Below are 14,629 nucleotides of genomic sequence, written 5' to 3'. Positions count from 1 at the left end.
TTCAATGTTCTCTAAATGCACTCCAAAAGCCAGAGTACTTTAAGATACTGTACCCAAGGCCTGGAATGTCATCAACATCCAGATGGCAGGTTCCCTTCCTTTCTACTTTCAACCAACTCTCAGAATCCACCCCCTCAACAATCGTCTCCTGACTATTACAGAGGGAACCGCTTCTCTCTACCTCTCTCTCTCCAAAAATGCAACTCCTACAGCACTTTGCTCACGACTTCATCTCACGACTCCTGAAAAAGGTGGCTTGTGCTTATATATGGTCAAAAGTGACATAACACTGTGCAGCAGTTCAGGGTTCACTCACTTCCCTTGGGCCACTATGTGCCTTTGCTGTTTGTGCATTTGTCTTAGAGAAGGCACAGTGCTGTTTACATTGCGACACTGTTTTGTACAATGCCCAGCCACCTAACATTTTGGCAAATACTGATTCAATAAAGGCACCAGGCAGTGACTTGGCATCTATGCTAACTTGCCTTCCCAGGGCCTCATGGTCACTATGTTTAACTGGTTTCTACCAAGTACAGCTGCAAAGGAGCATAGTAGTGCCTTTCAAATGCCCATAGTGTCCCAGGGGCAGCTCTGCCCCAAAGACTGTCCGGAAAGGGTGATTTAGACAGAAGCTACCAGGACAGAGGCAGTCCAAAGCCAACTTTCCAAATGAAACTCGACTGTCCAGGAATCTCCTTAATGTCTCAGAGACTCCTTAGACCCTACAATCAGTGCACCGTCTAATTCTGACTCCCTCCAAGTCTCCTGGAAAATCCTGCCTCTGACAACCTGAGAAAAGAGAGGAACTGCCCGAAGACCTATGGTTCACACCATCCAAGATAAACTGAGAAGGCCTGAAAGTTCATAGTTGCCTGTGCTGACACATTTTAGCACGTGTTCTAGTTCATCATTGTAGCCCCAGAATCTATACACTGCCCAGCACGCAGAAGAGTTTGCCAAATGTTTGTCAGTAAATAAATATTGTCATAAAATGACAAATGCTTCTATCTAGTTCAGTCTTCAGTGCTAGTATGAAACATCCAAATTCTTAGCTATTCATCATCTGATATTTAAATCCCATAATGCTGGTCAAGTCTCAGTGTGGTTTCTTCTCTTTCTTTATTCTATAGAAAACAGACAGCATGTACATAGTAAGGTAATACAGCCATTTTGCCTCGACACTACCACTGAAACGTTTCTTGAGTCTCCTAGACAGGTCTGTTATTTAATTCTTTTGGTTGTCCCTCAGTCCCCCAGAAGACATATCTTACTATTCTGACCTCTTAATCTTCCTGAATTTTGGTCCTGGTACTGTTATTTGTGCTAATCATATAGATCACATATTATCACATTTGCTAATTAATTACTACAAATTAATTACTACCAGGTATAAATAAATAAATTATGAAATCACATTTACTACTTGGTTCACTGACATCAGATTCTTTACTTTTCTGGATCTTAAAGAGAAAACAAACTGTAGCCTTGAACCCAATGTCTAAGATTACTTTAAACCATCACTTCCCCTCTTTTCTGGTTCCAGCTTTGTAATCTGCACAGGAGCAAGACCAGCCTCCACCAGAAAGTACTGTGAATACTCATGATTAGATGTATGGAAAAGTACTCATCAAATATAAAGGGTTATGGTAACAGCAAGTCATTTGGCTGTGATTCTGTGGGTCTCAGAGAAGGAAGCTGGTGTGATCCTCTTTCTTTATTTAATAGACTTTGAGAAAGTAAATAGAAAATGTTCTTGATCCCTGAATGTATCATTAGAAGGACCAGGAATCTTTTATATTGATGTTAAATATTCCCACTCATGTTTTCAGTTGTAAGTTGAATTCTCCAGAATGAAGTTAAGGGGTACTAGTAAACACCCTCCACTCTCCTTGGTGGTCTCTGATCAAGATACAGATACACACACACACCCCCCCAATATAGACATATATTTATATATTTTAAATGTATGTACCACTTTTAATTTGCAAACTCTAATATGTAATTTAGTAATTTAGTAATTTCGGGACCTTCAAGGTTAATGTAAGCTTTTGCTCAATTAAAAAATGTAATAAACCATGCTTGGCCCTAACTGTGTCCAATCAACCACAATAGGTGCTTCATAATTCTGGGAAACTACACACTTTCAAAATACATCTGTCTTTCAAAGTGTAATAGTACAAGCTTGTCTTTCTTTTCCTTCTTTCTCTCCCTTCTACCTTTCTTGTATAAAGTTGAATTGGCTCACAACATTATATATGAACTTATAATTACATAAAAATAAAGGCTTGTGCAGCAGTTATTTTAAAGGACAGAGGGAAACTGAGACGTGATGATTCCCAAAGACTCTGAGTATAACAATTACCCACATGACAGCACAAACTGAGGAGCAGCAATAACCAGAGCTATGGGCTCAAGGTGATGAACGCGTGGTGTCAGGATGGGATCAGAATTCAGTCTGGTGGCAGACTCAGGTGAGCTCAGACTACAGGGACAAAGTGACTTTCCTTGTTGAAACAGCTTTCAAACACCCTCCCTTAACCATACGTCCTGTCTGATGCTGTTCCCCAGGGCAACACAGAATTGCCAAAACCGTCTCCAAATTTTTCACAGAATGCTCAGGCAATGGTCTCATATATGAGAGAGAAAAGACTCACTTTAAAGAAGAGCTGCCTTCTTGGCATTTTGGTGCCCAAAAAGATCACTGATATTCCAAGTAAGAAAAATAAAGGAATAAGGAAAAAAAAATGAGTTAGTATCACAGAGTGAAAAGAAAGAACTGAAAGATCATCCCACTCCATTGAAGCTATCCTGTGAAAAAGAACCGGTGCATTAAATATATACCAGGTACAACATTGTGAACACAAAACAGTAATGCAACTCACATTATTGTAAATCCTACATAGAAAGGGAAGAGAATGTTCTGCTTGTGAAATGCTTTAAGCGATTTTTAAAGTAAACATTCAGCTACTAATACTAAAGAAAACTAGTGTTCGTAAGTATTTGTATGGTGATTCCTAGTTTACAAAGTGCTTTTACAACTCCTATTCACACTTGAGAGATCCACTCTCTGGGCAGTTGCCTACAGTAAGGAGCCTGTGGGGGATGACCCTAGTCTTTGGGCTGCACTCATTCTCCCACCTTAGACAACGTGTACTGAGGGTGTACTTGCATTACCAACCCGTAGTGCTCTGCACTGCACAGTGAAAAAAGAGAAACAAAACAGAGCTAAGGCATAGTGTTTTTCTCCTTAAATTTCACTGTCTCCTGGAGAGTTAAAATGGATCAGGAAAGTGACCAGGGAACTTGTGTCCAAACTGCAGGACAAAACCATTAGGGATGCCTGGAATTCAGTCAGCTATGTCTGTTAAAATTGAGTGGTCTGAAGAATATGAAGGAATTCAGGGTTCCCTCAAAGGTCTTTGCAGTTGGTTGGAAAGTATGCTTATATTTTGTAAGAGCCAAAGAAATACAAAATTGAATCAAGTGATGTGGGGGTTGCAGGTTTCCCTTTAGAAGTCATGGAGTGGCGGGCATGGCCATTATAAGTTCAAAGTATTCATCAGCATCACCAGTGGGAATCTAGTCCCAAACTAAATCTCTGGTACTTGTGTAGCCTTGAGTGTACTCAGAAAGCCACCCCTGTCCTCTGGAAAGTAACTTATCAGTTGACTCTGCACAGAGTATCGATCCCAGAGAGACACAGGACCCCCTACAACCACTCCACCCACCCACACATTTCACAGACCCCTTCTTCAATATATTGTTCTCCTTAGCATTCACCAATATCTAATATACTATGTTATTTATTCAATATATGTTATTTACTCTGCCTCTTCCCTAGAATATGAACTTCCTGAGGGAAGAAATTTTCATTTTAGTTGCTTGTGTTTTTGTGGGACCTAGAATAGTGCCTGGCACAAAGATATTTTAGATAATTATTGAATTAAGAATTGAATGAAGACTTCCAGCCAAGATGGAGGCTTAGATAGATACACTTTGTTTCCTCGCACAACCAAAAGAAGGACAACAAATTAAAAAACAAAAAACCAGAACTGCCAGAAAATTGAACTGCATGGAAGTCCGACAATCAAGGAGATAAAGAAGAAACATTCACTCAGACCAGTAGGAGGGGTGGAGACGGGGAGCCTGGGTGGAGAGGATTCATGGCAAGGCAGCAGCTGGCAGACCAGTCGGTCCCATATTTACCTGTGATAAACTGAGAGGAACAGGTGGGGAACAAGACAGACTGTGCAACCCAGGGTTCCAGTGCGGGAAAAGAAAGTCTCTAAACCTCTGGCTGTAAAAATCGGTGGGGGGTGCGGAGGCAGGAGAAACTCTCAGCTTCACAGGAGAGTTCAATGGAGAGACCCACAGGGTCCTAGGATGTATATAAACCCACCCACCAGGGAAACAGCACCAGAAGGGCCCAACTCTCTTGAGGTCAGCGGAGGAAGTGACTGGAAGCCTGATGAGAGCCGAGCAAGTGACATTGTTCCCTCTCTGACCCCTCCCCCAACAGACAGCATCACAACATAGCGACCTGGGTTGCCCTTCCCTTGCAAATGCTGAAGGCTCCACCCACTCCAACCCAACAGGCACACTGAGACAAAGAAATATGGCCCAAACAAAGAACAGCTCAAAGCCCCCAAAATAGAACTAAGCGATGAAGAGATAGCTAACCTATCAGATGCACAGTTCAAAACACTGGTAATCAGGATACTTACAGAAATGGTTGAGTAGGGTTACAAAATGGAGGAAAAAGTGAAAGCTATGCAAAGTAAAATAAAGAAAAATATACAGGGAACCAACAGTAAAGGGAAGGAAACCGGGACTCAAATCAAGCAGAATGAAGAGATAAACATTAACCAGAACAGAATGTAGAAATAAGAATTCAAAAAAAAAAAAATGAGGAGAAGCTTAGGAACCTCTGGGACAACTGTAAATGTTACAACATCCGAATCATAGGGGTACCAGAAACGGAAGAGGAAGAGCCAGAAATTGAAAACTTACTTGAAAAAATAATGAAGGAGAACTTCCCCTATCTGATGAAGGAAATAGACTTCCAGGAGATCCAGGAAGCTCAGAGAATCACAAAGAAGTTGGACCCAAGGAAGCATACACCGAGGCACATCATAATTACATTACCCAAGGTTAAAGATAGGGATAGAATCTTAAAAGCAGCAAGAGAAAAGGAGACAGTTACCTACAAAGGAGTTCCCATAAGACTATCAGCTGATTTCTCAAAAGAAATCTTGCAGTCAAGAAGGGTCTGGAAAAAAGTATTCAAAGACATGAAAGGCAAGAACATACATCCAAGATTACTCTATCATGCAAAGCTATCATTTAGATTGGAAGGGCAGATTAAATGCTTCCCAGGTAAGGTCAAGTTAAAGGAGTTCATCATCACCAAGCCCTTATTATATGAAAGCTTAAAGGGACTTTTCTAAGAAAAAGAAGAAGATCAAAAACTATGAACAGTAAAATGACAACAAACTCACAACTATCAACAGCTGAACCCAAAAAACAAAAACAAACTAAGCAAACAACTAGAACGGGAACAGAATCACAGAAATGGAAATCAGGAGAGGGGAAAGGGGGAGAATGGGGAAATGGTACAGGGAATAAGAAGCATAGATAGTGGGTACGAAATAGACAGGGAGAGATTAAGAATAGCATAGGAAATGGAGAAGCCAAAGAATTTGTATGTACAACCCATGGACATGAACTAAGGTGGCGGAGGCAGGAATGCTGGTGGGACAGGGGGTTCAGTGAAGAGGGGAATAAAGGGAAGAAAAATATTGGGACCCCTGTAATAGCTAAACCGATAAAAAATAAAAAAAGAATTGAATGAAAAAATTAACAAAACCAAAGCTATAAAACTAGTATATCCATGGGAAGGCATTTGAATATGTAGTATTTTATATTATGTTTGAGAGAATTTGATCTATTGAGAGACTATCACGTTTATAATTACAATTTTAAATGTTTACTTTGGTAATTGATTTAAATGTGATTTTTAAGGGGAAATCCCATTAAATTTGCAAGAATATTACAACATTTAAGAGAATTTTAGATTTATTGTATTTACAAATTTAATTTTTAGATTTAAGTTCTTGGGAAAGTTAGTCAATTAGAAAACTGAAGTGCCTAAATATGAAATTGAGTATATCAGCTAAAATGTGTCAATTGATATCCTACTGTTTAAATATTACACTATTCCAAGTTCCTTTAGAAGAAATTATTAACATTTGCTAATTTTATAAATAGAATAAGATTTGCAGGCTGAACTTTAAACTGCGACTTTCTAAATCTAGCTTTAATGAATCAAATGTTAACTTTGAAATCACAAATAAACCTCCAAATGGTCCTCTCAGCAGGACGAGGTCCAAATTACCACCAGGTGTTGAAGGTGAGGGCGGCTTGGTGCAGAGAAAGGAGCACAGGGCTGAACGGCGGAAAACCACCGTCCTGTCCAGTGCCCCGTGTCCAAGAAACTAACCCACGCGAATTCCCTGCTGTTTGGAGTGCTTTCCTCTGCAAAATGAGGAGATTGTATGAGATCATTAATTAAGTCCTTCCCAATTCTAAATTATAATGCTACTTCTTAAGGACAATAAAAGAGATTCAAAACGTTGTGGGAGTTGAGAAGCGAGGAGGATTACTTCCAGTGGGAAAATCAGGAGCTCATGAGTGGGATCTGACAAGTCGAAATGAGGGGAAACAGCATTTGAGGTGAATGAAACGACCTGGGAAGCAGGGGAAAAAAGCGGGTTTGGAAAATGGGGAGTCAGAGAAAATGTCCAGTGGCTGGCCAGCCATCAGGCGTGGCCAAGAGAGCACTTCACCACCATGTTGATGAATATATGTCACAGCTCAAAAAACTAATGTCTTAGCAGCAGCCTTTACCATGTCTGTTCGGATGTCAGAGATCGTTTCATAGCACAATGATAGTATTTACTTAGGATCTAAACAAACAATTGATGATCAAAATTGTTATATCTATTGATAATAAGATTACATTTTACAAGAAGAGTAAGTATGTTTTAAAATTACACAGTAAACTCTTGGATGTTTACTTAAAAATAAGGTTATGCTACCTTCTTAGTATAAGGCTAATGATGACTCAAATATCATGTTACAGAATCCATCTTGAGTTTCATGAAACTGAAAGAATACCCATGTAATCTGATATTTTTGTAAAAGATTTCCTCTGCCCTAAAGTCTCAACAAAGCCAAAAATACTCTCCATTGAAAGGTCAGTGAAATATGGAGATGAATGGATTCTTCTTCATCAATATTTCAAACCCTAGCAGGCTACCAGTGAGAGCTTGGGGAAAGAAGCACATTCAGGGAAAGAAATAAGGGCTTTTTCAGGTTTAATTCAACAACTACATGCAACATACAGAAAAATGGTTTTAAGCAACACAAAAAAAGGACATACTTTCTCATAAATGTCAGTAAACTAGCTATGAGGGAAGGCAACATGAATATGACAGAAGAAAATGCCACCAAATGATTGTAGTTTTTATTTCTATAAGTGAGACTTTCATCTGTCCAGTTCAAATAATTTAACAGGTGTCACCGACCCAAGGTTTTCAACGGCCTGCGAGCGAGCTGACCAGACAAAGGATCCCCGTGGCAGTGGGCTGCCGCTCTCCCCGCCTTATCCTTCTCTGCCACGTTGGAACCTCCGCACCTATACAGCAGGCACAGTTATTTGCACATCTTGCACTGACAGTCTGAGTGTTTGCTCAATATTTGCTTAGTGGAGATGGAGAGAAATTAAATACCTATTTCTTTGTTTGTAAAAAACACATCAGCTTTCCAGTCACCACTTTTCTTTTGAGCTGTCCCACATCCACTCTACTCACATAAAAATTTTGAATATGCATTGCAGGATTTATTAAAGATGTTATGAGGAAACTAGAAGTCATTTATAGCATTCCTTGGGAAAACATCATTAGAAACATCTCTTGTCCTAAGTTTCTCTCCTCAGCCTCTTGGCATCTTGTTCTTTTTTCCACTCTATTTTTTGTCTCTCCAGTACTTAGTCTCTGTGGGCCCTTTCCTCCCCTTCCCAAATTTCCCCCTTCCCTTCTCCATATCCCCTCACTCTCAGTTTCTTGAGGAAAAAAAAAACTTAGCTCTATCTTGATGCTGACATACCCCTACTCCATGGTCATCTATGATATTACTTACTCAGTACTATTCATTTTGTCATTCATCATTTTCTCCATAAGTACTTACAGATTGCTCTCTGTGAACCACTCATTTCTAGACCCTGGGGATACAGCAAGGAAGAAAACAGTCAAAGTCCCTGCCCTCACGGAGCTTAAACGCTCCCTGGGAGAAAAAAGAACAAACAAAAGGGGACTGATGGTGAGGCGGTCACATCTCTATGCAATGTATATATACACGTACATACTGATAGTTTTTATTTGTGTCTTCTTTTTTTAAAAATATCTAAAACAGCAAGCTCCGAAATCTGTACTTGTCATTAGAAGTTTTTCAGAATCCTCAGAAATCTTAAGCATGCTGCTCAGCAACTGACACCAGGATCTTCAAAGGCCTGCCATGCAGAGCACACACCGCGCTCCACCACCGGCTCTGCATTCCTTCAGCGTGGCTGCATGGCCGTCACCTGCATCCCAGCCGCAGGAGACCAGCATGAGGTCCGCTCGGCTCGCGCAGCCTGTCTAAGCTGTGTGAGTTGGAGGAAAGTCGTGTCACTACTCTGTCCTTCAGTTTCCTCATCTGTAAGATGAGAATAACTTTACCTTCCTAGTGACTTTGTTGTAGTTACTAAGTAACATGACTTTTTAAGTACATTGCATGGTATCTGGCATTTTAGAAAAACAATAAACATTAAAATATTATTGTTATTATCACCCTCAGTATGAATTAGTTCTAATTAGCACTTTAGTACTCTGAAAATTCCACTGGGATAGAAATAGTTCATCTTCTCAGCTCTATGTGCCATGACCCACAAGGGCGACTCCTCTTTGCTGCCCTCCCCTAGAAGATGACCCAAGTCAAATTCGTCTTTGTTTCCCGTTGGCGCACGTTGCCCTGTGCCGACTGAGGGACAGTATCGGATGGTGGTGGAGATCATACTCTGGACTTAGATGAACCTAGCATTGAATCCTGCCTTCCTCACTTAATTTTTCTGACCTTCCGTTTCCCTGTTAATTATTGAGTTAAAAGTAGTGGTATCTATCCCATGGTGTTAATATAAGGATTCAATAAAATAATGCATGTGAAGTTCTTGTCATATGCTACTAAAAGTAACAGCAAACGTTTATACAGTACTTACCATGTGCCAGACACTGTTTTAAGAACACCATTTGTATTTTCTTGTTAAATCCTCATTACAATCCCCTGACCTAGGCGCTATTATTACCCTCACTTTTCATATTGAAAAGGCTCAGAGAAATGAAGTAACCTGCTCAGGGTCATATTAATGGTGACACTCGCAGAATTAAAATCCAGGCAGTCTGCCTTGAATCTGCAAGTGTAACCATTATCCCCTGTTGTCTCTCAATATCAAGCGCTTGTCAAATATTTGCTATTCCTATAATAATAAATAAATAGTTTTGAAATATTTATTTGACAAGTCAATACTTGTATACTTATTTATTATTTACAATAGCTCATTAAGTGCCAAATCTTATCATAGGCCACAAAAGTGGACCCTTTTGCTGATAAGTTTTATAAAGCAACTTCTCAGATTCTGCCTACCAAGAGTATCAAGAAAACAAGATGTATATTAGGGATGGCAATTCAAAATAGGTTCCCACAGACCAGCAATTTTCAACATGGGTGTGCCACAAGAATTTTTAAAACAGGCAATACCTAGCTATTTATTTCCCCTAGATTGTCAAATTTAAAAAATGACAATAGCCAACACAACAATAGCTGTCCATTGTGAAGAAATAAAATTGCTGCCATATACAATAATATCTATCATTTGCATTATTGGATTTTATAAGAATTTTAATTGCAATGATGGTATATGATGTGTTGCAAATGATTGACCTCATCTTGTGTATACATCGCTACCTACTTTGAAACTTCTATTTAGAGAAAATTAAAACAATAGGACATAGCTCTGAGGACAGTAAGAGTGCTCTTAATAACACTTTTACAAATCATAATTCAAAATGTAGAACATCTAGCTCCCAATATTTGAGGTTTATACTTAACTGACTGAAATTTGCAAAAGAAAATTTTTCATTGGGTGATCTGATCCCTACAATATAAGAGATTTGGCCTTTTGCTATTTGGCAGGGGGAGGCAGGCTTATTTTATTGTTTGTGAACATACTTTGTTCACAAAGCAAGAATTTGTTTTCCATGCAATATTAATAAAAAGGATATAACTGTATTTATTTTTCTAGAGCTTCATTTTCTGTTCTTATCCCTGTTTACTTTATTTCTTCTATTTCTAGTTTACATTATCTTGCTGTGTTTCATATATCTCCATAAATTGCTCTAAGTTCTTCTTGGAAAAAGGTGTGAGTGAATAAATATCCTGTGAATAAAGTACAATGTAAGGTATGCAGGACATTTTCACTTTACTGAAATTTGCCATCAGGCAGGATTAATATAACATGTATTACTTTATGCCATTTATGGACTTCTGAGAACCCTCGGACTAGAATATCGGAATATAAAAAACAGTCAGTGTAATAGGCCCCCAAGCATATCAAGGCTCTTCTGTACATGTGATTAAGTTAAGAATCTTGAGATGGAGAGATGACCTGGGATTATCCGGGTGGTCTCTAAATGAAATCGCAAGTGTTCTTAGACAAGGGAGGCAGAGGAAAATCTGAAACAGCAGAGATGGCACTGGGACCAGGGGACAGAGATGGGAGCGACGCAGCCAATGAATGCGGCCCACCGCCACCAGACGCCGCAAGAGACGAGAAACAAATTCTTTCTCAGCACATCCACAGGAAGAGAAACCCTGATGATACCCTGATTTTGGTCCAGTGGTAGCAACTTTTGATTTCTAGCTCTAGAATGGGGAGAGATTAGATTTCTGTTGTTTTAAGCCACCAACTTTGTAGTAATTTGTTACAGCAGTCGTAGGAAACTCAAACAACTATTATTCTGAATATTATACAACCAGTAAATGGAAAGAAAATTTTTCTTCCAACATTAAAGACAAAAACAAAGTTATTTCCTAGAAAAATAAAATCTTGTAAGGCAGTTTAAAAAGATCAGGAACTTTTTATTTTAAAGGATTACCACGTTTCAGGAAAATGCTACATCCCTGACCACATTCCTCTCTAACATACCATTGTATCACAGCAACCTCTCTAGTGCCAGGAAGGCAACTGGGACCCCTGGAGTTGGGCAGCCCCCATGCCATCCTCGTCTCTAGCCCCCCCTCACTGGGTCGCTTGCCTCCTAATTCCACTTCTGAATTTGTTTTGCTCTACTGACTTCCCAGGATGTGTCCTTGTTTTGCTGAACATAATCTTTTCTTTTACGAAGTCAAAGGACACATTTGCAGAATTTCACTTACGGAAAAGTTCCTAGGGCTGGCTGCTTGTTCACTATACGAGTCCGTGCAAATAGTGTCCACAGCACCTGGCTGGTGCCTGGAAAATCCAGGGGACAGAGCAGCAGCTGCCTAGTTAAGCTAACTCATCTCTGTCCTCTCTACATCAACAGTAAGGAAGATAAGCCATTACCACTCTAGATAGTTCTAAAATAAGTTGTGCTGATGATACAAACTTGCACAAGACTCTCTTAGAATTTAAGAGTCAACTTCATTTAGCCACAAAAATATGCCAAGTGGAAAGCTTTCATCTTTAATATAAACATTTTGTGAATAGTTTTATTGAAAAACTTAAATAACAAAAAAGGGTCTTAAAATGAAAAACTTAAAGTATTGAGAAAATAAAAGATTTAAGAGGTAAATATCATCCATCTGGTTGTAAAAGTGTCAAGTTGGGATCCCCCTCCTTCATTTCCAATCACAGTGATTTTGATTTTCGTCCTGTTTTTAAAACCTGTTCGCTGTTCTCCTCATGGCTGACCATTGCCCTAATCCAGGTCTCCCTAGCCCTATTTCAGTTGCCTTTTAATTTACCCTCCCAACCGCTCAGGTTCCACCCATTTATGAGGGAAGGAGAAGAGTGGCAGAGAGCGCAGGGGAAGGTAGGTAGAGACTTAGGTTTTCTCTTTCCTCGGAAAGTGGTAGGCTTTGCGCAGTAACGGGGCACCCAAGCATCAACTCTGCTACTCATGACCTACTTTATTTACAAGAAATTTCTTTACATCCTGTGCCTACTCTCCCTCCATAAAATGGGAATGGGAACACTACCTACCTCATGGGACTATTGGGAAGAAGAAATGAGTCAACAAGTGCAAAGCACAAAGAACAGAAGCAGGTGCACAGTAAACAAACCTCACTATTTTGATTATCACCTACCAGGCTAACATTTTTCAGGCGTTCCCTGCACTGTGTGGACCTCTTTTCATTCCATAAACAGGGCTGAAATTTCGCATTTAACAAATAGCTTTCAAATTAATTGCCTGTCTCTTCCTCTACTGTAAAGTTCAGGAAGCAGAAATCATATCTGTGTTTGTGTCTCCTAGCACAGTGCTTGGCAAAGAAAAGCACTAGACTGTTAGGTAAATCTCTCAAGTAAGGCAAACCAATGACACCGGAGTTTCCAATCTGCAGTTTCAGATGTCTTCGGAATTAGTTTTTCTCCAACTCACTAAGTAAAAGAATGACCTGGAAAGCTTTCAAACATACCCATGCCCAGACCCCAGAGATGCCAGTTTGATTGGTCTGGGATTAGCCACAGCCAGTATTGAAAACTCTCCAAATAATTCTAATTTGCAAGTCTGGTTGGAAAACCCCAGTGCTGTTCCCATCTGCTTCAATTCAGGAGGGGAGGCCTCCTAGCCGACCGCTTCTTTGAATTCGACCAACCTCAAGGGAGTTGAATTCTTTCTTATTTATACAATGGGCAGGATCTTGGCTGATGGAACAAACAAGTATGGTTCACGTTGTTCAGACCGTTGTAATCCTGGCAGCAAACCTGTTGGATGGCCACAGGCCCCCGCACCGCCCCCCCCGCCCCCGCCCCCGCCCCAAATTGCTCTAATTCAGGGCGCTTCTGCCCGGAGAGAGCTAGCGCGCAGGAACCTCCTGTTCTTTTATTTACCTTAAAAGTCACCACAGAATTCCCTACCCTGTATAAGAAACGCGTGATGGTGGTTTTACAGGCTGAATAAAGCAGAACTCATCCCATCCCTTGCCGGCGTTGCTCCCAAGAGAGATCCCAAAATCAGCTTTCTTCCTTCACATCCTCCCATCTCTGCTCCTCTCCACAGTCCGTTTACTCCTGTTCCTGCAAGATTCCATCGGGCTTCCCTAACCCTCGTCCGCATGTGATCCAGATATGAGGATGCCCATCGTGAAGCCACCGCGGGCTCCTCCAGCTGGCGGCCCCAGGAGTGGGGAGCGGGGAGAACGGACCGCGGCAGGGACCCCGTGTGCCTGGGGAGGCAGAGGGTGCTCCCGGAGCTCGGGAAAGAGGGACACAACGTGTTGGTCTGCTGCTGATCAGCGGGCGGGCAGAGCTCTCCTCGCCGGGGAAGGCCGGTCCCCGCCCGGCCAGCCTCTAGCGTATCTGGGAGACCGCGGTCTCCGCGGAGCCACCACCACCGCGCGCCCCGCGCACAGCCCGGAATTTAGGGGCTGCAGAACGCAAACCCACCGCTCAGGGCGACGGAAGCCGCCCTCCCTCCCCCACCCATCGCGGGAAAAGAAACGAAATGCGGATTCCTAACCCTGCACAACAGGTCCTTTGGGCACTTGCAAGGTTCAGGAAGCGGGGGCGACTACTTGGGAAAAAGAGGGGGCAGTATTCCGTGGGGGTATTTCCCCCGCAGGAACCTCTCCACTTAACGTCTCCTTTGCTGGTCCCCAACCCCACAGCAAACCCTGAGGTTGGGGAGCAGGAATCAGCCCGCGGGTTCGGGTAGGAGCAGAGTTGCGGACCTGTGAAGATGGCACCGGTCCGCTCTGTCCGAGAAGTTGAATGATGCAAGAAAAGCGCCTTGATGCGTGCGGGGGAGCTGACCCTTAGGGCGATCGCGACCACTCACCTTGTGCCTGCGCCTCCATGGTGGCCGACTTCGGGCTGAGGGCGGCGGGAGCGTGCTCGCAGAGATTCAGACAGCTGTGCCCGAGTTCAGAACGCAGCTGGCCCTGCCGCTGGCTCCCTCTCTCTGCACGCGCTTCGCGAGCTCTGCGTGCAGTGGAAGAGGAGCCTCCGGCAGCCACCACTGGCCGCTTCTGGTTACCTCGGCTCCTTCCAGCCCACCTGGCCTAGACCGCCCTGCGGGCGGGGGTGGCGGGGGTGTGGGGGAAGCCCACCGGTGGGCGCCACCTGCCGACCACTCTGCGCATTGGGAGGAGCGCGCCCCCTCCTGGCTCAGGCCCAGAACTCAGGCCAAATAAATGCCTCAGCGAGCTCAAGAACGCCCTGAACTCGGTTGTAGGGGGCAAATACCATGGGAGAGAGGAAAGAGGGAGGATTTACAATACTGAACGATTATTGCTCCTGGTGGAAATACTGTTTGACTTTTGTTACCCTCTGGAC

General features: G+C 42.1%; 1 protein-coding gene across 5 annotated transcripts in view; it reads right to left on the bottom strand.

The window, feature by feature from the left end:
- Window positions 1-14,385, bottom strand: part of TPD52L1 (TPD52 like 1) — a 77,903-nt gene extending 63,518 nt beyond the window's left edge. For 3 of the 5 annotated variants that reach the window (XM_054569913.1, XM_054569914.1, XM_054569915.1), the window contains exon 1: window positions 14,133-14,385. In XM_054569913.1, the coding sequence (XP_054425888.1) occupies window positions 14,133-14,151 (19 nt within the window). In that variant the 5' untranslated portion in view covers window positions 14,152-14,385. The remainder of the gene's footprint in view (window positions 1-14,132) is intronic. The other 2 variants (XM_054569917.1, XM_054569918.1) reach the window with 2 other exon arrangements.
- Window positions 14,386-14,629: the final 244 nt, after the last annotated feature.

This window comes from Pteronotus mesoamericanus, unplaced genomic scaffold, assembly GCF_021234165.1.
Source record: "Pteronotus mesoamericanus isolate MK-2021 breed Mesoamerican mustached bat unplaced genomic scaffold, CSHL_Meso_final contig_20, whole genome shotgun sequence".
NCBI classification, from domain to species: Eukaryota; Metazoa; Chordata; class Mammalia; order Chiroptera; family Mormoopidae; genus Pteronotus; species Pteronotus mesoamericanus.
Note: the sequence above shows the minus strand (reverse complement) of the source record. Positions and strands in the feature narration are given on the sequence as shown.